The sequence below is a fragment of the Aotus nancymaae genome, unplaced genomic scaffold, assembly GCF_030222135.1.
Source record: "Aotus nancymaae isolate 86718 unplaced genomic scaffold, 86718_ANA_hifiasm-v0.15.2.pri h1tg000006l, whole genome shotgun sequence".
In the NCBI taxonomy this organism is placed as follows: domain Eukaryota; kingdom Metazoa; phylum Chordata; class Mammalia; order Primates; family Aotidae; genus Aotus; species Aotus nancymaae.
The window spans coordinates 15,242,638-15,264,965 of NW_026988417.1; the positions used below are offsets into that span (position 1 = coordinate 15,242,638).

The 22,328-nt window shown below is 43.4% G+C and overlaps 1 protein-coding gene across 8 annotated transcripts in view; it reads right to left on the reverse strand.

Annotated features, from left to right (window-relative positions):
• The window catches only part of PROM1 (prominin 1), a 106,512-nt gene that overhangs the window by 2,457 nt on the left and 81,727 nt on the right, over positions 1-22,328 (reverse strand). For 5 of the 8 annotated variants that reach the window (XM_064365832.1, XM_064365811.1, XM_064365824.1 and 2 more), the window contains 12 exons: positions 18,596-18,680; positions 16,542-16,685; positions 15,854-15,925; positions 14,364-14,456; positions 12,316-12,369; positions 10,612-10,692; positions 10,422-10,490; positions 8,870-8,962; positions 5,688-5,803; positions 5,153-5,176; positions 4,662-4,730; positions 294-333 (listed from right to left, as the gene is read on the reverse strand). In XM_064365832.1, coding sequence (XP_064221902.1) covers positions 318-333; positions 4,662-4,730; positions 5,153-5,176; positions 5,688-5,803; positions 8,870-8,962; positions 10,422-10,490; positions 10,612-10,692; positions 12,316-12,369; positions 14,364-14,456; positions 15,854-15,925; positions 16,542-16,685; positions 18,596-18,680 — 916 coding nt within the window. In that variant the 3' untranslated portion in view covers positions 294-317. The other 3 variants (XM_064365843.1, XM_064365836.1, XM_064365841.1) reach the window with 2 other exon arrangements.

The window sequence follows — 22,328 nt, forward strand, 5'->3', positions numbered from 1 at the left end:
ACACCTAATACAATGGAGGTGCTGTGTAAGTAGTTGTTATGCTATATTGTTTTTCTAATTTTTATTTTTGTACTGTAAAAATTTTTTTTAGAATATTTTTGATCCATAGTTGGTTGAATCTGTGGATATAGAACCTGCAGGTACAGAGGGTAGATTGGATATATAAAATCATCATGTCCAATATACTGATCCAGATTTCTCACTTAATGTATTAGGAATAGCTATGCTTTGATGCTGTAAAAACTATAAACTGTAGTCCTATAGATTCTCTTCAGTGGAAGCATGAAACTTACCTCAAGCAATTTCAACATCAGCTATCAATGTTGTGATGGGCTAAAAAACAAAAAAATAAAGAAATATAATACCTCCAGTAAAGCTGTGGGTGGTTTCATCACCTCTGTGCTAAGAAGCAGGCATGTGACTAAGGGTACAGATGAAATGTAAACCACACCCCTTAAAGTTTATCAGGAAGAATGTGTCAAACAAAACATTGGTTACTCTAGCTTCTGTTTGCATTGCCTTTAAAAAGAGAATAAAAGATAAAGAGGATAGATAAACAGACTATGACAAGTGGAATTGTGAATATTCACAATCTAAGGTTAAAAGTGTTAAGAGTCACTAAGAATACGTGTTGAAGACATTAGACCAGCAGCAATGCAGTGTATACCGGTCTACCACAAGAGTCTTTCTAAAGTCTGCTTCTAGGACAGAAGACAGAAGCAAATGGAAGTTCTACAGGGACCTTATTACAACTACAAATTCCCGGGTGTGAGACCAGACAGTACACATGTCCTCAAAGTGGCTCTCTGGGTGAACCATCAACAGAAGCCCTGGTGTCATCTAAAGTGGTTCTGTGATAATGGCCTTGACAACCAAAAAGGTATACACTAGGGGGTGACTAGTGAGCTCCACCTGGAAGGTCTGCAGTTTCAACTCTTTCACCACCCTCCCCGAATGTGACTTTGGGAGGATCACAACCCCTCTGAACCTGCAGGATCCACCCCGTCCCACTGCAGTGCTGCGTCAGACACATGAGCCTGGGGGAGGATGTGCACAGAGGACATCAGGGCACCTGCCAGGTAAGACATTCCTTGTAAAGTGTTTCACTTTAGAAACTGCATATGCTTGGTTCTGTGTGCCTCTTCTCGAACTACTCTTTATGCTTTCCATAAAGAAACACATTCTTTGTTGAAAGGGCTCAAAAGGCCCCTGGAAAAAGGTACAGGCAGGGGCTGGCTCAATCTCTTGTTACTGTCCACATCATCAGGACCTGGAGCTGAACATTATGAAGGACTGTAGGCTCTGGCGATCATTTCTAATGAACACCTACATTTGCCTTATTGAGCAGAGGGATGCTGGGCACACTAACAAGATCACTGGTTCTTCTCCTCCTGCCTAGCAGTGCCTCGCCTCCAGACAGTATATCCGTCCTATTCTGGAAGAGAAGGAACTCTGGAGACCTCAGAAGCAGGAAACGAGCAAAACAAACCAATTTAAGCAGTGTCTTAGTCTGTTTTCTGCTACTATAGCAGAATATCGGAGACTGGGTTACTTACAAAGAAAAAAGTATGTTTTTCACAGTTCTGAAGGCCATGAAGTCCAAAAGCCTGGTGTTGGCATCTAGCGAGGGCTTTCATGCTGCATCACCCCATAGTGAAAGGGCAAATGAGCGCAAGAGACAGACAGGGAATGGGGTAGAACTTCCTCTTTTTATCAGAGCCCACTCCCATGATAATGGCATTAATCCATTTATGAAAGCAAAGCTCTCATGACCTAGTCACCTGTCCAAGGTCTCACCTGTTAAAATAGTCACAATGGCAATTAAATTTCAACATGAGTTTTGGAGGGAACAATGAAATGGTAGCAAGCAACTAAAACTAATCCTGGAAGCTCCTGATGTGAGAGGAACAGTGGGCCTCAGATGAGACCATAACTGGAGGACACATTTCTTCAGGCCATTAGGATTTGGGCTCTGAATGATAACTTCCTGGTGCCCAATACAATAAAGTAATAAAATAAAGAAGGTCAATACATGACATCCAAGACTCTCCTCTCCCCAGAGCGGACATTACACACTGATGACAGCACTTTTCAGTCAGTCTGGATTAAACCTGCAGATTTCAATCAACACAGGGCTCTGGGCAACCTGACCAACAGAGAAAAGGTGGCCCAGGAGGTGGAATCTGTTTGCCACTGATGCACTGTCCCCTTCACAGAAAAAGGAAGGTTGTGGCCCCTGAAGAACCTGAAACATAACACAAAGGAAGGGGCTCCAAGCACCCTCTACAAGACCTATGTAGCCAGAACCTACACAGCTGAGGGTCAGCTGTTGTTCATGTAGTATTCCCTGGGATCCACCTGCTTCCTCCTCCAGGCTGCGGAAATGCAGCCTCCTACTTCTATGTAAGAATCTGGCTGTGTGCAGTGGCTTACACCTGTAATCCAGCACTTCAGGGTAGATCACCTGAGGTCAGGAATTCAAGACTGGCCTGGCCAACATGGCGAAACTCCATCTCTACTAATAACAAAAACTTAGCTGGGCATGGTGGTATGTGCCTGTAATCCTGGCTACTCAGGAGGCTGAGGCACAAGAATTGCTTGAACCCAGGAGGCAGAGGTTGCAGTGAGCTGAGATCACACCACTGCATTCCAGCCTGGATGACAGAGTGAAACTGTGTCTCAAACAACAACAACAACAAATAAAAAAAAAACAAAAGAAAGAATCTATAGCAGAACTAGCAAGAAGATCCAATGTTAGGGCAACATAGGTAACTGAGAACAGCTGTCCTCTGATCTTGAAAATTTCAGTCCATAAATATACCCTGAAGCATGCTACACCATGAAAAGGAAGGCCAGTATATTCTGCAGGCAACCACACTGTCTACTCTCCCCAGAGCACACCTGGCTAATCGACACTTAAATCAATCTTCAACTCTGTTCACAACACAGCACTCTAGCCTTGCATCCTGGAAGTATCAGATGAGATGAAGTCAATTTGCCATTTCAGAACTTTATTTTTTTTTTTTATTATCACCATTTCTGCTATGCGCTGAATGTTTGTGCACTGCTAAAATTCACACATTGAAATCATAATCAAGGTGATGCTAACAGGAAGTGGGGCCTTCTGGGAGGTCATTAGGTCACGAAGGCAAAGCCCTCATTAGTCTCTCATTAATGCCCTTAGAAAAGACACCCCAAGGAGCCAGCTTGCCCTTTCCACCAAGTGAGGATTTGGCAAGACGCCGCTACCTACAGGAAAGTGGCCCTTCCCTGGACACCGCATCTGATGGCACCTTGAACTTGTATTCCCAGCCTCCGGAACTGTGAGAAATAAACTCTGTTGTCTATAAGCTACCCAGTTTAAGGCATTTTGTTATAGCAGCTGGAATGCACTCAGATAACTTGCCTTCCCCTAAATGGAAAATTATCACGAAAAGTTCTGAAGTTTTTACAATGTTAAAAGTTTTAAGTTCAGGAAGTCACTTGTCCTTCTGAAAGGACAAATTTTAATGACTTTCCAGTTCTGTTCATCTTGAAATCTGACCAAGGTGGAGCATCAACCGTTATTAGATAATATTGCTTGAGATAAGGATGTGCCTGACTGGTAAGTAGCTTCTGGTCTGGGAGGCTCTAAATATAAATATCTAGTGTGAAGCCAAAGCTGTGAGCTTCTCTGAATGTGGGCACTTTTAACTGGATGCCTCCCACGTGGAGCGTGGGCCTTCTAAGGTGGATCGGCCACCCCATGCACCAACGTTAGACTCACCCTTTTGTATCTGAGACATCACTGTGGGGAGCAGCGGGGCGGGGAGCACTGGGGGGCCAGTGCATGGGTGTGGGAAGGACCATGCCCACTGACGAGGATAGCCCACTGCTGCCCTGCTGCCCTGCACACTATGGCTCTACCTCTTCTGAGCAGATAGGTCCCTGGCTGACGTGTGGGTCTGAATTCTTAGTAGAATCTCAGAAGAGGACTGACCTCTGGCAAGCAAAGCTCAGAGTTACCTGACATATAATAGATCCGGAACCACAGAAGCTCCTTAATTCTAGAGAATGTAAATTCATAAAGATTTTGCAGGAAGAATTAAGGTTCTTTTTCCGGTTGGTTACAGTTAATTTATAGGAAAGAAGGAAGGAAGGAAGGAAGGAAGGGGGGAGGAAGGAAGGAAAGAAGGAAGGAAGGAAGGAGGGGAGGAAGGAAGAATGGAGGGAGGGAGGAAGAAAGGAGGGAGGGAGGGAAGGAGGGAGGAAAGAAAGGAGGGAGGGAAGGTAGGAAGGAAGGGAGGAAGGGAGGAAGAAGGGAGGGAGGGAAGGAAGGGAGAACTTTGAAAACTGTAACTACTCAGTTTATTTGGTGCAGAGAAATTCTAAATGCAAGGTATGCATGCATTTAATCTGTAATGATCTGCAGCCATACATAGCAATATAAGATGACACCAAATTTCAGTTGCTGAACAATTCCATTGTTTAGAAATCAATTGAACATTTAAACTCATGGCATCATGGAAAGCTATGTAGAGCATGATTGGAGACTAGCATTGATAAAGTATCACACAGAGAGAAGTGAAGGCATCAACAGCATGCAGAAAATTCAGTGTTGATCTATAGGAGATGAGACGGCTTATCACAAGATAGGCATGCACTTCCAGACTTTGCTTTACCTTGTCGTAACAGGATTGTGAATACCATATAAATGATCTTTATGATAACCATTATTACCATTTTCCATACTGTAACAAAATAAATACACCAAAAACACCATGTTATCTCTAAGATGAAGTATTTACACCATGGATTACAAAGACGATGTAATGGTCATGAAAAGTAACAATTTGTTAAATCAAAAAAAAAAAAAAAGACAAATGAGTAATTTACATTTTGCTCCTTTTAAACTTCAAAGACCAAATGACTACTTTATGGATTAATAAACTTAGCATATAAAATATTCATTAATTCATCAAGTATTTCTTGAGCACCTTCTATGTGCCAGCCCTCTTTTTAAGAGGTGTTGCAATTTATTTTTGCCCTGACAGATCTGTTGTTTTTATGTAATTTTAAGAAGTTAATAAGTTAATCTTTAAAGTCCATTACATAATAATGTAGACCTCCCCCATCCCACCTAGGAATATAGTTTTTTTAAAAAAAGTCTTACTTTTTCATGGGTATGGTTTCAACACTATAAAATACAAAAAAAGGAGACAAAATTAATTTTTAAAATTATTATTAAAGCTCAGCAACTACATCCCCCACGTATTTACTTTAACACAAATACTGACAGTGCAAATTCAGGAGAGACCCATGTTGAAAGATGAGTGAAGTGAAAAATGAGGCATACAAATTCAGCAGACACAGAATGAGGGGCAGACTACCCAGCCAAAATGGAAAGAGTAAAAACAGTTATCATAAAGTGAAATGCCAGGTCCCCGAGAGAGAGGAACTGCAAACAAGAAATAAAAAGGCTGGTTAGGGAAGCTGAGAGGATTAAGCAAGAGAAAAAAGTAGTTACAACAAGTATAGAAAAATCAGTACCAAGAAAAAAAAATCCACCTGAACAGAAATGACCTAACTACTTAAAAAAAAAGGAAAAGAAGTCAAGTTTAACCTCATCAGAGGTCATCTTTAGCAACTCTTTGAAGACAGTACCACCTAAAAAATGACCCCCACGTCTGTGGAGCCCGCATACTTACTCATCGTATACATCCTCCGAATCCATTCGACGATAGTACTTAGACAGTTTCACCGCAAAAATTAGAGCCGGAAGTAAAAATACAGTAGCTTTTCCTATGCCAAACCAAAACAAATTCTAGGAAAAAAAAAAACAGGAGAATTAAATGTTTGAAGATAGGAAATGGAAAAAACAGTTGTTCAGGGAATTTTCTTTGGAATTTTTAAAAATGAATTGTCATTTACTCTTTAAAACCATTTGAGAATGCTGTGTGAACTAGGCGCTTTGTGAAGTACTACTTACATTGTTAGGATTCATTTCGTATTTCTAAAAACCTTGAGTAGATCCTATTATTATGCTTATTTTGTAAAGGGGAGCAGAAGCAGCAAGTGGTAAAGCCAGGATGCGAATCTAGTCCACTTCAACCTAACTTCTAACCACCCCAGATGAACTTGCTTTGTTGCCCGACTGTCCAGGACTCAGAGCATGGGTGGCCAGCAGATTTGAGTTTCAAACCCTCTTATGAGTTGTTTGTTATTAAGATGACAATTAACCTTTCTGGCTTTGTTCTGCATCTTAGCAGTTGGGATGCCTGCGTCTTCATTCCATAACATTATTAAGTCAAGAAGTGAGAAGGAATGCATACTGCATACTAGGGTCTCAATCAATGTTCCACATTTAATTTAACCAATCCTGAAGGTAGATAGAAGGTAGATGACCATCTTCTGTCTAAAGAGCAGTGTTAAAGTATCCTTTTTTAAATAGCTTCCAACATTTGTAAGTCAGATTTCACATGTAAACCTGGATTTATGTCTTTTCTTGAAAAATCTTTAGTTCCATCTCTTAACATTGAACCCTTGTTCCCACAAAGCAATAGTCTGGAAGTGGTTCTTCCTTCAAGGGGTCATTTGTCCTCAGTGGTGACACAGTCTACACCACTCACTTCTGCCAAGTGATATTCCAGTGATTTAACATTATGGACAAATCAGGACAAACACACAATGCATAGATGCCACGGGGTGAATGCCACTCTGACCAGCATCCTACACTTGACCTGCTGTGTAAATCTACAACCTGCCAAGTTACTATGTAAGTTCAAGTCTGAGGATATCCCTACCTTAGGATAATGCTGTCAATAACACTAGAACGACTCTTTCCAGCCCACCATGAGGCCAAATGCCACTTGGAAATAACAGCTGCTTGACCCTCACAGCTAGACCCTGCATTTCTGCTTTGCTCCTGGCTGAGTTCAGAATTACAGAGGTAGCACCTCTTGGCTCCTAATTTCCAGTCAATTTGTTTTCCCTTCCCTCTATGATCTGTTATTAGTAGATTTCTGTTTTCCACCTTGTTTTGAGAAGCTTTATAACAACCCTATCCTTTTTCTAGAAGCTACCTCAATCCTTTTGGTAACAATCAAGATACAAAAGAAACACGTTAGCCAGTCCACAGTCTATCTTATTGACTAAACGGATGCCCGAGCTCTTCCTTATGATGTAAACCATCTGCTAATAGCTCCAGCCTACGATCTTCCTGAGCAGCCTCTAGGCCTCCCCTGTGTCCCTGGTGATCTGTGGAGAGGCAACCCATACCTAGGTGGTTTGACTAAATGAGGTGGGTGTTGGAGGCTGGGCATTGACCAGAGATATGTCAATGTAGAATCAAGCAGGTTGGCTCCAGACTCCCCTAATGAAGGCTTCGGCCAAAGCTGGTGGCAGGGGCCACCAAGCGCAGGGCACAAAAGGTAGTTGCAAGAGGAAGGAAGCATCCAGGAAGCAGGGCCTAGGGTCTGTGTGGTTGGGACAGGAGCAGAATCCTTTTCACTTAGCCATGAAAGTCCCTCCAGTAGACAGATGGACAAGTGAACAAGGGAGATGGACAGATGGGCAATAGGGATGAACCTTGACAGAGAGATACCTGACAATGCATCAGTGATCCTCTGTGCCAGGTATGATGCCAGACAACAGGGACACAGCCTTGAATGTGCTGGTAACTCATGGAGTGGAGTCTACAGGGTGCTGGAGGGACAGGTCTTCATCACAGAAACGTATAAATATATAACTGAGACAGCAATAACATCTCCAAAGGAAAAGCAAAGAGTTCTACAGGAATGTGGAAAAGGGAGCCCAGCTTAGTTTGGGGGATCAGAAAATGCTTCTTGGAAAAAAGACATGTTTGAGTGAAGACCTGAAGACTGAACAACAATAGTAGTGGACATTCACTGAGTGTTGATGTTCCAACCAGGGTTCAGGGCTTTATAGGTGACCTCTCACTGAACCATCAAAACAGCCCCATGTAGGCGAGAAACTCAGAAAATTTCAATAATTTTTCAAAGTCACAGATTTCTGAAAATGTAGAAGTGGAATTTTCATTCAGAGTTGGTGCTCTTTACCATCGTGTTACAAGTTCTAGAGGAGTAAAGTCTTACAGTGGGGCGTGGGTAGGTGGGAAGGGGAAGAGCAGAGAGAAGGAAAGGCGGTGTGTGCCCATCTCCAGTCCAGGCAGAAGAAATGGTATGTGCAAAGGCCCTAAGGTGGGAAATTTGGGATGTATTTGATGAAGTGAAAGATGAGTGTGTCTGGAGCGCAGAAAGAAAGGCGGGCAGGCAGAGCGCACACAGCGAGATCTGGAATGGGGAGGCTCAGCCATGCAGAGCCTAGTGTGGCCTATGAAGGATCCTGATCTTTATGTAGCAACGGGAAGCCACTGAGGTACTTTCAGCAGAGTAAGGGAGAGGATTCGCTCACAAAGAGAGTCAGCATCTGTTGAGGAGAGAACAGAGCCGAAGCTTAAGCCTGATTAACTGGAACTTACCATCTCAACAATCACATTTCCAAGGGCTGTTTAATGACAAATGAAGTTTGGTGCAACTTTGGGGTTGTATATGTAGTTGTACTGAGTATTCTTTTGAAGATTAGTGATCTGCACACCCATGACTGTCTTTCTGATTATTCTGAACTGATAGTTTTCTCCCTGCAGGTCTCCTGAATTCTGTAAATATAATCCTAGTGAGGAATGAAGATAAGCGCATAGGACTTTGACTTTTCTAGTCTATCAGCATCTCAATACATTGACAAAAATGTTAGATTTTTGGTTTTGGATCCTCTCAAGCAGAAAACAAATATTATAGTGTGTAACATAATCCAGAAAAACAACCAAAGATGATGGATTCATCATGTCTTCTTTTGAAAGCTGAAATCTTACCAAAGGGTCGATAACGTAGCTACACAGAAAGACATCAACAGCGGTATCTAGAGCGGTGGCCACAGGTTTGCAGGATGCCACTTTCTCACGGATCTAGGGGAATGGAAACATAGGCAAAGTTTGAGCCACATCCAAAAAAATCCACAGGAATGAGATGTGCCAATTACTTTTGACTTGGCATCACAAAAAGGATCTCCATGTCCTCCAAGAGGGGTCCTCAACCCCTGAGCCACAGACAGATCAGCTGACACCAGTCCATGGCCTGTTAGAAACCCAGTTGCACAGCAGGAAGTGAGCGGCGGGTGAGTGAGCAAAGCTTCATCTGTATTTACAGCTGCTCCTCATCACTCGTATTACTGCATGAGCTCCACCTCCTGTCAGATCAGCAGCAGCATTAGATTCTCCTAAGAGCATGAAGCCTACTGTGGAATTGCACATGCGAGGGATCTAGATTGCGCGTTCCTTATGAGAATCTAATGCTTGATGATCTGTCACTGTCTCCCATCACTCCCAGATAGGACCATCTAGTTGCAGGAAAACAAGCTCAGGATCCCCACTGATTCTACATTATGGTGAGTTGTGTAATTATTTCATTATATATTGCAATGTATTAATAATAGACATAAAGTGCACAATAAATGTAATGCCCTTGAATCATCCTGACACTACCTCTACCCCTGGTCTGTGGAAAAACCATCTGCCATTAAACCAGTCCCTGGTGCCAAAAGGGTTGGGGACCACTGCTCTAAGACATGGAGCTGACAACTGATTTGCATGGATGAGTTCTACTGCATGTACACTTGCAGTTAGCCCTCGGTATCCCTGAATTCCGCATCCATGGATTCAACCGACCACAGATTAAAACATATTCAGAAAAAAAAAATGGATGCTTGCTTCTTTACTGAACATGTGCAGACTTTTTCTTGTCATTATTCCCAAACCAATATAGTATACCAACTGTTTACATAGCATGTACCTTGTATTAGGTATTACAAGTAATCTAGAGAGATTTAAAGTATACAGGAAGATGTGGATAGGTTATGCACAAATAGCTGTACCTTTTATACAAGGGATTTCAGCACCCAAGGATTTTGGTATCTGCAGGTGGCCCTGGAACCAATCACCCATGGATAATGAGGGACAATTGTATATATTTTAAAGCAAGATCCTTACTCTCTCTGAGCCTTGGTTTCCAGTTTCCTCATTTGTTTTGGAACAATAAGACCCAACCTACAGGACTCCTGCAAGATTTTTAAAGTTCTTGTGCCAAACATAGTGTTTTAGTTCAAATTTGTTGCCTGACCCCTTTGTTAGCTGACAAAGGGGGTGGAAGAAAATGGAAGAATTGCATATGGCAGAGGTGAGCGAAGGGGACCCAGGAGGTCACTGTCCTCCGACCTGCTGGGTAGCCCCAGAAGTCTTGGTCCTGCACTTCAACATCCTCCTACCAAATTACAGGAAATTTAATCTCATTTCTTCCAGATTTTACCCTAGAGAATGACTGTCCTAAAACATGACCCCCCTTAATGTTCATAAGAGATAAACTACTTACAGAGAACTCGATCCACTGTAGATAATGTTCAAAATATCCTATTATTGTTCTCCCATACTTCTTAGTTTCCTGGAAAGAGACAAAAGATTAGTAGAAAATGAAGCGAGCATACTTAAACATTATGCAAATTTAATCTGTAATGTTCACATGCCCACTTACTGACATGCTTATTTTAAAAAAGAAGACTCGCCTCAATAATAACAGAGGAAATACTGTTTGTGATGAAGTTCTGAGCAAAATCCAGAGAAGTTAGAATCCTGGTCACTTTCTCCTGAAAAACACAGCCACAGTCATCAGCATATCAAGTCATATAAAGATTTAATTAGACAATTTGCATATTGAATCAAGTATTGTAACTCAGCACCACAACACCATGACCTGGACCTGCTAGTTCAGAGGAAGACGGAACAGACCCAGCCCCCTGAAGGCAGGGAAGGAGATGAGCTGAGAGGGAGCATTTACTCTGGGCCAGATACCGGGCTAGTCCTTGATAGGAATGACCTTATTGGATATTCACAATGAGGCAGGAAGGAAGGTACTGTTTGTTAGGGTTCCTTCACAGATGAGGCAGCGGAGCCTCTTCAAGGTCACTATCCTGGGGAAACATAGGACAATGCTGGGATTTGCACTGAACTTTGTTTTTCACCTCAAAGCCCATGCTCTTTGCACCACGAAACACGCAAAGACGAGTCCTCTGCCAACCCCCATGGCAGCTTGGTGCAAATTGGAAAACTGGCCTCTTCTGCCCAGGGACCTCAGTGCACAGAGACTGGTGAGCGAGTCAATGACCAGTTTCTGCCCCCACTGTCCCCCTTGGCTGGGCCCCTCATGAAAGGCCTTGCACCATTGCACACCATTGCCCTGTGCACAGAGGGAGCAAAGCACCTGCATGTAGTCACTGATGTGTTTCCAGGTTCCCCTGGCATCACACACACACACACACACACACACACACACACACACACTACACACTTATCAAATGGCAACTGTGATTAGAGGCATAGGGACGGTCCTGAAGAAGAATAAACCTAAACATCTTCATAGGAGCTGAGCCATGATGTTGGTCTCACTGAGAAAAGTGGAAGGAGGAACATTTAGTTTTATTCTTTGGGGCTGATACCCAAAACTTCTCATGGACAGGCTATTCCGTTCAATTAAAAAAAATGTCTGAGTTGCCTATTGGTACTGTAGATACAGATGAATATGACACAGCTGAGGGAATACTTGCAGCCCACAGGTGGCCCCTGGGGTAGATTGCATTAGCTGTTCAGGATTTTTGACACCCTCCTTGGAGTGGCTTCCCAGAGTGTGGAGTATACTTCTCCAGCCAGATGACGACGGGCATGATCATGTGACTTGCTTTGGCCAATGGAATGCTGGTGAAGGGAGAGGGTGCCCACTCTGAGCAGTGGCTTAAAGGGTAACCTGTGCCTCCATTCGTCCCCTGAACTCCTGTCCTCCACTATGAGGACATGAGGTGCCCCAGACAGGAGCTGCTCCTTCAGACTGGGTCTCTGAATGGGAAGATATGTAGAGAAGCCTGCTGTCAAACCAGCAGGGAAAATGAACATATATACTTAGAAGGCACCGAGGTTTAGGATGGTTAGGCAGCATTATCTCTGTAAAAATGACCAACATGCCTTCTAAGCTTGCATCCTACACATGAAAACACAGATTTCACCTACGTATCTAATAGCCTGCTAAGATGAGCTCTGCACTTATAGAAGTACATGTAGAAAGGAAATAGTAGGAAAATCCAATTTGGTATTTAAAATGGGCAGATAACAGAGACTTTTTGTTAGCTTAGAGTACCTACAAAAATCTACATTTCTGGAATTCTTTGTGTGGTATTTTATAACAAAATCCCATGACAGAAAACAAAGTAAACCCTTACCAACAATCCATTGCTTGTGCGTTGAAGTATCTTGACACTTTGGTATACAGTGCTCTGGTGAACATAGATAAGATTTTCAAAATTATTACATGAAGCAACCAGATTACATACCCTGTGTCCTCCCCTCCCACAAGACAGCCATCAAATCTGTCTTTACACTGTAATGGTTTCATTTGGGAAAAAATAACCGACAAAATTAACGGCGTGTACCTTATATGCCTCTGCTGTAAGAAAACCTGAAGAAAAAATTCAGGATACATATCCTAAAGCTGTGAGGATAGTACAACACATGTGAGGCATCCCAGAAATCCCTTTGAATTAGGTTTGGTCAAAGTGAAAGGCATTATTTAAAACAGAGCCTGCCCTGTGAGAGTGGTTAACCTGAATGGTTTAGATGGGACATTGGTAAACTTCATCTGTAAAAGGCCACAGTAAACACTTTAGGTTTTATCCGCCATCATCCCAACTACTCAATTTTGCCCTTGTAGTCAAAAGCAGTCACAGAGAGTTTGCAAATGAGTGGGCATGGCTAGATTCCAATAAAACTTTGTTTATAAAACCCACAGTAGGCTGAATTTGGCCTGCAGGCTGTAGTTTGCAGGGGCCCTAGTTTGCCAACTCCTGATTTAGATCATAGGTCACATGTACAAAACAATTTGCTTATTTGTGGACAGGTTTCCCTAGCTCTGAAAAGGCCAGAGTCCTGTGTACTTGGAAAAAAAGCATTTAAAGAAAAATGCAGGCTGGGCACGGTGGCTCACACCTGTAATCCCAGCACTTTGGGAGGCCGAAGTGGGCAGATCACGAGGTCAGGAGTTCAAGAACATCCCGGCTAACATGGTGAAACCCCATCTCTACTAAAAATACAAAAAATTAGCTGGATGTGGTGGCAGGTGCCTGTAACACCAGCTACTTGGGAGGCTGAGGCAGGAGAATCGCTTGAACCCAGGAAGTGGAGGTTGCAGTGAGCCAAGATCGTGCCACTGCACTCCAAACTGGGTGGCAGAGTGAGACTCCATCTAAAAAAAAAGAAAAAAGAAAAATGCAAAACCAGCTTAAAATGTTAACTAATTTGTGTTAGGCATAAACAAGTGTATAGAAAATTGTAAAGAGCACAGGACACAAATTAAGAAAATTCAGTGAGAGGACTTTGTGAATAGTCTAATCAATTAGGAAATCAAGAGAGAAAAAAAAAGAGTATTGGGAACTAGTTCTGGAAGGTTTGGATGTTGGGATTTTCAGATGCTGGAGCTGAGTGGATTTACTTGCTTCTCCAAACCTGAGCAAGCTGATTTAGTAACGCAGTTTCCACACACTTCTCTCCTTGACGGCTACAAATACGGCCCCCACACAAGCATAATAATACTTCCTCCTCTTTACTGAGATCCTCTGAGGTCAAGTCCTTCATCTTCATGAACAGTTAACAGCAAGGCAATTGCTGATCCCACCATTTTTACATTAGGAAACTGAGAAGCTACAACAGTTTGGAAATCTGGAAGCAGGATTTAAAAGCAGGTCTGACTCCAACGTTCACGCTTTTTCTTTGCTAGAAAATGTTGTTTATTGCATTAAGGAAAGAAGCCACAAGACGGTGAGAAGGAAATGGAAAGGATGGAAGAGCCTCCCATTGAGACAGCGGACCCGGCTAAGTGGATGTACACAGAGAAGCACTTAACCTCACCTTCACTTACCTCTAGACAAAGTTTGGAGAAAAAGAATGGAAGAATGAGTGACAGTGAGTCCTCAGCCCTGTAGCTAAATGTAGGGCCTAGGAGGGCCTGCTCAGAGCAATGGAAACTAGAGCAAGGTGGAGGAGATAGCCACAGATTTTATCTAACTGTTCACACTCAAATGAAAAAAGGAAGGGAATAAGCAGAAGAAGGTGGTGCAATTTTTTTTGTCTAAAGTCCAGCTCAACTGCTGAGGCTGAGGCCAGTCAGCTGGGACCTATGAGAGATGAGCACGTGTCATAAGGCTAAGTGAAAGCCAGCTAGCTGCAGGAGATTTGCTCATGTCACAGTGAAATACAATGTGTTGTTGACTGTTACCAGTGATTGCTCTATAGGAAGGACGCGTTGCTGGTGAATCGTTTTAATAGTCTGTGCATCTCTTTTCAGGGAGTTCCTCAAATCTCCTGGGGGCTACAAAAAGAATAAAAAACAAAGATCAATACTATCTTTCCAGACTCAAAGCACTGTCTCTACCCTCAGTGGCCTGTGCAGCCAGGAGGGATGCTATGACGTGAAGCATACAGCCTTCCTTGTGCCATGATGGTGGTGAGCGGGCATGGAGGCTGGTGTAAGGGACAGTGCCAAGACACTCCTTCAAATCACAGAACCATGGGCTCTCAGCAATAACCCACACCCATGAGCCCTTCCTTAGTGCCAGAGGCTGTGTTATCTCCACCTCACCATGATACAGCCACTATCAGTTTCCCATTTTACAGGTGAGAAAACCAAGGCTCCATGGAGAAATTTTTATTTAACCCACGCTCATTTAATGTTTATTAATGAATAACAATCCTGTGAGGTAGGATACCATTACCCCATTTTACAGATGAGGAAACTAAGGAAGAAGGGAGAAATAACTTGCCCAAGCTCCTATCATTAATAAGAGGCTGAGTCAAGACTTAAACCCAGGTCTTCCTCAAGAGCCTGGGTTCCTTGTCACCACGGTGTGCTGCTTCTTGGACGGGACTAATTAAGGCCAAGTAGTCACCAACTAGCAGAGGAGTTGAAAGGGGAAGCTTATGGGGCTTGGGTGGTATCTCTGCCTTCCCTCATCACTTACTATCGGTAATTCAAAGCAACACATGACATTTTCCTCTCACAGCCCCAGGTACTATTGCCTACACTGCAGGAAAACAGCCTGCCTACATGGATGTGTGTGGTTAGAAGTGGAGGGGTTAACAGGAGTGGAAACAGATCCAGAGCTAAAGGAGTGAGGGTACCAGGCTGCAGTCACCTTGAGATAGAAGGCAGTTGGGACTCCGGACCAGATTGAAGACTGGAGGGAACCAGGAAGAGGAGCCCAAAGTACCTCTCCCTGTCCATCACCATAAAGCATGCTCACCCCAGTACCATGACAGTTTCCCATTGCCATGGCAACACTGGGAAGTTATCACTCATTTTCTAGCAACTGCTGAACAACCCGCCCCTTAATTAGCATTCCATTAAAAGTGGTTATAAATAAGACCGCAAAACTGTCCCGGGCTGCTATTCTCTGCACACTGCCTATGGGGTAGCCCTGCTCCATAAGAGCAGTCTCTAAGCTGTATCACCGCCATCACCTCAATAAAGCAGGTTTCACCTGTCCTGCATCAACCTGATGCCGTCCTGGCAACATTCAAGGCTCAGAGAGGTTTGGGCCACATGGCAATGGCTGCAGATGGAAACTTAATGACACGCACAAGAGAGGTGTTCATGAACAAGGGATTACTCGTGATGTGAGGAACCTCGTCAGTAGCTTCCGTTAAGAATGGTACTGACATTTGACATCTACAATTACTACAGTATTTAACCGGACAATCGGAACTCACCAAATGATTTGCTTTTGCTTCTAGATCATATGCAAATGATAAAAGATTCACTCCTGCAGGGGATTTACCAGTCTACAATAGAAGTGAAAAAAATTGTGTTATGGATATGGGATCTTTAAGCCTTAACAACTCTGGCAGGCAACAGATTATACATAGATTGATAGCCATAAAGTAATCATGTAAGGTCAGAAACTCCTGAACAAGTGGCAACATTTGCATTCTTATTTATACATATAAAGGCATATTTTTATTCCATCATATAATTCAACTATGAAAAGGAATGAAGTACGAACACATGTTATAATGTGGATGAACTGCAAACACATGCTAAATGCAAGAAGCCAGACACAAAGGGTTATATGTTATATAATCCTTTTTTTAAAAAAACATATCCAGACTAGGTAAATCCATCTAAAGGGACCACAGATGGGTGGTTGTCAAGGGTTTGGGGAGGAGGAAATTAGGACAACTGCTTTGGGGTTTGCTTTAGGGTGATGAAAGTGTTTTGGAACTACATAGAGGCACTAGTGGTGCAACACTGTGAATGTACTAAACGGCACTGAGTTGCTCACTTTAAAATAGTCTTAAGTGAATTTCATTTTAATTTAAAAAAAAAAAGCAAAACAGAAATACACATCTGAGGCTCTAATTTCCCCCAAAGGATCAAGCATGAACACATGCGTCATACCTGAGCCAAATAAGTGTCATAATTCATTCTGTCTATTCCACAAGCAGCAAAATCTTGGAGGTTTTTCCTTCCTGCTGCACCCAACAGAAAGATATTGAAATTCACCTTCAGATTTTCCAATTCATTGCTTATGCTTTCAGTATGCTGTGAAGAAAGGAAGTTACAAATCAATCCCTTATCCTCCAAGAATGTCACAAACTGAATGCTTTAAAAGAGCAAGAAAAGCCGGACATGGTGGCACATGCCTGTAATCCTAACACTTTGAGAGGCTGAGGTGGGAGGATCACTTGAGTGCAGGAGTTCAAAACCAGCCTGGGCAACTTAAAGAGACCTTGTCTCTATTTAAACAGCAACAACAACAACAACAACCAACTTTTAAACGTACATTTAAAAAATAAATTAAAAAAGAGCAATCAAACCACAAAGGACAAAAAAAATATGTGAGCACTTGACTACTTGACTGGCATCTCTTTCTGGTATTTCCCATCCTGTTCTTTTCCCATCTCTTTCTTTTCGGGTCCCATGGCTTCTAAGTCCCCAGCTTTGACAAACAGAGATGCTGAAAGGGACAGGGTAGGCTGTCATTCCAGGGAAGGCACCAGCACACAAAAGAGCTGGGAGTAGGAAGAAATGAGAGACACCATTTGGGGAATAGTGTTTAGTTACTTGGGCAGATTATGGAAATGTGGTGGTTGATTCGGGGTTGTGCTAATAGTCGGCAGTTTCCAGCAGCATGGAGTGCCTGCGTGTCCCAGGCAACCCCTCCAACTGCTACCCACCACAGCACACAGAGAAGTGACCCACAGCATGACAGGCATCTATTTAGGGTTTAGTTTCAAAATTATGTATGTTTAAAGTACACTCATGGAGTATTTAGAGAAGATAATAAACATTTTATATACAGCTTTCAAATATAACTTTTCACATTTGAAAACCATCAAGCCATCATGGCCTCATGGTAACTGTAGCAGCAGTAGGCAAGCTGTGGGGGCTTGGGAACAGCCTCCTCCCTTGGATCCCTTTGTTTCTGCTTTATTCTGGAAACCCCAAAGGGAGAGGACTCTCTAAATTCTTTATGGCAGAAAGTCAGAAGAGGCCTCTAGATATGGGGAGTGGGGTTGGTCTAGGCTAACAGCATCCTAGGCCTGGGCGGCTGAAACTCTTGCTCTTTCTTCAGGCCAGTGTGCTCTGGAATGGCCTTTCCTCCAAGTCTTAAGACTTAAGACTGGGGTGTGGGCTCTGGCAAAGGAGAAGAGGAGGTTCTGTTGGCTTCCAGCCTTTGTTTTACTTCACACTGGAGTCCTGGGGCTACCGTGTGACTCATAAGGAAGGTGGACGGTGTGGACCATGCTCCTCCATGCTAAGTGCCCAATTTCAGGGACTGGCAGAAAGGGAGGCTGGTCTTGGAATGAGAGCCTTTTGTTCCCATAAAAACGTCTATACTGGCTGGGTGCGGTGGCTCAAGCCTGTAATCCCAGAACTTTGGGAGGCCGAGGCGGGTGGATCATGAGGTCAAGAGATCAAGACCATCCTGGTCAACATGGTGAAACCCCGTCTCTACTAATACAAAAAATTAGCTGGGCATGGTGGCATGTGCCTGTAATCCCAGCTACTCAGGAGGCTGAGGCAGGAGAATTGCCTGAACCCAGGAGGCGGAGGTTGCAGTGAGCCGAGATCGCGCCATTGTACTCCAGCCTGGGTAACAAGAGCGAAACTCTGTCTTAAAAAATAAAAAAATTTAAAAAAAAAGTCTATACTCAGCAAAATGACATCTTTCCCTGTGAAGTGTCCATAGTGAGGCTCCTCTAGAGGCTCTTGCATAATCTACTAGAAAAACTCAAACCACAAGAAAGACAGCTGGTCAGGCAGCGAGAAAACGTTTTGGAACCAAATAAAGGTGAATGTTACACAGCCATGTAAATATACCAAACGTCGGTTTTAAATAGCTAATTTTATCTTCTGCAAATTTCATCTCAATTTCCAGAAAAGAAAGAAAGACATCTGGATTTGGTGAAAGAATGTGTTACATCGATTCCATGACTAGTTCTAATTACCTCATTAATGTTGAGCCATTCGCTGACATTGAAGCTGTTCTCCAGGTGAAGAGTGCCATAAGTGCCTCTATTATTTTTGCAGTCACTGTGGGAATAAACAGAGAAATCAGGACCTAGAAAAGCTGCTGCAGCTCCCTCTGTCCACTGCTAAAGATGACGAGAAAGGCTCACTGTTTCTCTTTGTTTAATCTGTGAACCCAGAAGTGAGGCTGGGTGTCCCCAGTGGCCGCACAGATCCCCCAGCACCCACCACTTCTGACTTCTGTCCTTGATTTACTAACAGTCCTGTTCTTGGAAGAGATGCGATAGGATTGATAAATATGTCTTTCCATCTGTCTCTTACGTGCCGTAGTTCTGCTGTGGACAACAAGTTTACAGATTGGGAAGAAATAAATTCTCATTAAAAAGAAAAACAATATTGCTAGAAAGAGATATATTGCAGATTAGATTATGAACTTCATTAAATGATTCCATCAAGCTCTGGCCAAGAACATTTCTCCTCTGCATTTCCAGGGCTGAGTTGCACTGACTAAATATACGCTTAGAGATATATCCTCATGGTGAGGACAGAGATAGTGAGGAGCTGCAGACATCTTGATGGTCAGCACGGTTTGGCTGTAACCTAACTCAGCCCCCTGGGTGAAATGGTCTCACCTCAACATGCCTCAGTCTTATCTCTAAAACAGGAAAATTTGACTTTTTTACACTTGACTGAGCTAAGAAGGATAGGCCTCATTGGATGTGTATTCCTGCCACAAAAATGGCGGCATCCAGGAATGTGGCATCTCTTCCTTGCCACAGCAGCCAGGGCCCTCTAGGCCGGAGGGATGCCTGGGAGAAGCAACCTTCCCACATCCCTAGGAGGTGAGATCCTTCCCTCCAGAGAACAAGTGGATTGGTGTTGTTGGAACCTAGAGTCTGATGCATGAACCACCAGAGGTGAAACTGGAGAGCTCTCAGTAGCCAGAATCACAGGGAGCTGGCATGCCCGGTCAAGACACTTGGCTTTGTCCTCTCAGCTTAGGGATGGCAGATGAGTTTAATTGTGCAGAGAAATGCCAATGGATTGCTAATGTCTGCCTAGAGCACGCTGTCCAGAAGGAGCCTGAGGTTCCCTGGGCTAAGCAGAAGACCTCAACTGACTATCAATGTCTACCCTGAGTGCAGGGGATGGGTACCAAACACTCATTAGCCGCCTCTGCCAGAGGCAATGGAGAAACAGGCAGGAAGTGACACAAGTGCTTGAGTCACATCACATGTTGGGAGGTTTGGAGGATGGAATGGGAACAAGGAGACCAGCTGGAAGCAGAGAGAGACAGAGAAGGAGACGATTTAAGAAAGATTTAGAAGAGAACGCCTACAAGTAACATTAATAATACAGGTTTGGGATGAAGTTCATTCTGAGCGTTGTCTCAGTGCTCTGGAAGCTCAGTTTTCACTGCCACTCGCTGAAAAATGGAAACGAGGACTTTTCTCTGTCCTCTTACTTTGTATTCGGTCCTAAAGTGGTAGTGGGATTTTTTAAATCTCCCAAAGGGCAGCCTACTGCCCCTACCTCTCTGCCTTTTGCCTGTGGCCCTCGGCCTAGGGACTTTTCCCTTTTTCTTGGCCCAGCCAATGCCCACTAACCTATTAAGAACAGCTTAGGTGCCGTTTCCCTCAGGAAGTCCTTCCTAATCCCTCCGTCACCACGCTGCATAAGACGCCTCCTTTGTGCTTCGATAGTGGCCTCGCTACATTTCTAACACCTGTAAGTATCATTCTGTTCTAGAACACTTCTGTACAGATCTAACTCCCTGCAAGGTTTTCCTGGACAGTAGGACCAGAGTCTAATTCAATTTTGTATATTATCTCAGGTATCCTGTTACCCCAGGTCCTCGTATGATAATAAAAGTAGTTGTTAGCATGGTACCTAGCTCACAGAGTGGTGTGGATGTTAAAGAAATTTATACATCCAAAGTGTTTCCATCAGTCTTGGCATACAGAAAGTATCATGCAGGTGCTAGCTCTTACAATTTAAAAAAAATACCACTATTATCACTTAGCATAATATTTATTAGGTAATAGAAATAAATAGTAATGGCTGGGCATGGTGGATCACGCCTGTGATCCCAGCACTTTGGGAGGCTGAGGCAGGTGGATCATCTGAGGTCAAGAGTTCAAGACCAGCCTGACCAACATGGTGAAACCCTGTCTCTACTAAAAATACAAAAATTAGCCAGGAGTGGTGGCAGATGCCTGTAATCCCAGCTACTCAGGAGGCTGAGGCAGGAGACTCATTTGAACCCGGGAGGCGGATGTTGCAGTGAGCAAAGAAGGCACCATTGCATTCCAGCATGGGTGACAGAGCGAGACTCTGTCTCAAAATAATACATACATACATACATACGAAAAAAAAAAAAAACCCTTGCAGTACCTAAAAGTATACCTAACAATTCACAAAATGCTTAAGAAGTTTCTTGAATGGCAAATGTGGTAAATACTACTAAGCTATATAATAATGCTAGGCAGAGGATTAATACTTGCTTAAAATTACACAAAGGAACTCTGAGAGAGTAATAAGAACATTAAGAATGGTGGTTCCCGTGTAGGCCATGGAAGGGCTTCTGGGCAGATGAGGACTTGTGTCTGACTTACAAAACGTTCTGCTCTCAATGTGAGTTGCTACCGCCTACGTATTTTTAGTTTTATTTACTATGAACACATTGTGTTAACACACATGTCCTCTGGGCCTTCAGTCTCACAGTGGGAGAAGTAAGTGTCACCAGTGTTTATAAAGCATCCTGTGAATTGATTTCAAATACTCTTAAAGTGACTCGCTTTCCTATGGCTCACAGCAGAGAGCTGCCCATGGGTTCATACCTAAGTTCAGACATGTAAGACTACCAGCCATCAGAGTAGGAAGCCCATTTCACCACTGGGCCAACACACACACAGTGAGTTAAGAGAAATGGGGAAAAGGCATCTAGGTGAAATATATGTATTTTTTCCTGAGACACAGTCTCACTCTGTCACCCAGGCTGGAGTTCAGTGGCACGGTCTTGGCTCACTGCAACCTCTGCCTCCCGGGTTCAAGCAATTCTCCTGCCTCAGCCTTCTGAGTAGCTGGGTCTACAGGTACATGCCACCATGCCCAGCTAATTTTTGTGTTTGTTTTTTAGTAGAGATGGGGTTTCACCATATTGGTCAGGCTGGTTTCGAACTCCTGACCTCAGGTAATCCACCTGCCTTGGCCTCCCAAAGTGCTGAGATTATAGACACGAGCCACCATACCCAGCCTAGATGAACAATATTAAGAACAGGTATTGTTTATCAAGTCCAAATGATGTGTCAGGCACCATTTGAATCTCATATATCTTACTTAACCATAAACAACCTCAGGGTCAGTTTCCTATGACCATGACCCCTATGGAACAGAGAAGATGTGGAACTGCCCAGGTGACAGAGCCTCCAGGAGGGAGCTAGAGTCAGAGCCCAGGAGGCATGACTGACAACAGCTCTCCAACTGATTGCCTTCATCCCATCAATGATCCAAATCACTGAATCACCCACTCACTGAACTCTTGTTGGATGGCTTTTACTTAGGGCAGTGTGGCTCTTGAACAAGATTTCTCGTGGGGTCCCATTAGTGCATCGTAGGGTCATCTTAACTAGCGAGTTCCAGAGATTACTGGAGAGAGAGACCTTGAAACATCACCATTCCAAGGTCTCAAAGGCTTTCAGCAGAAGGAAT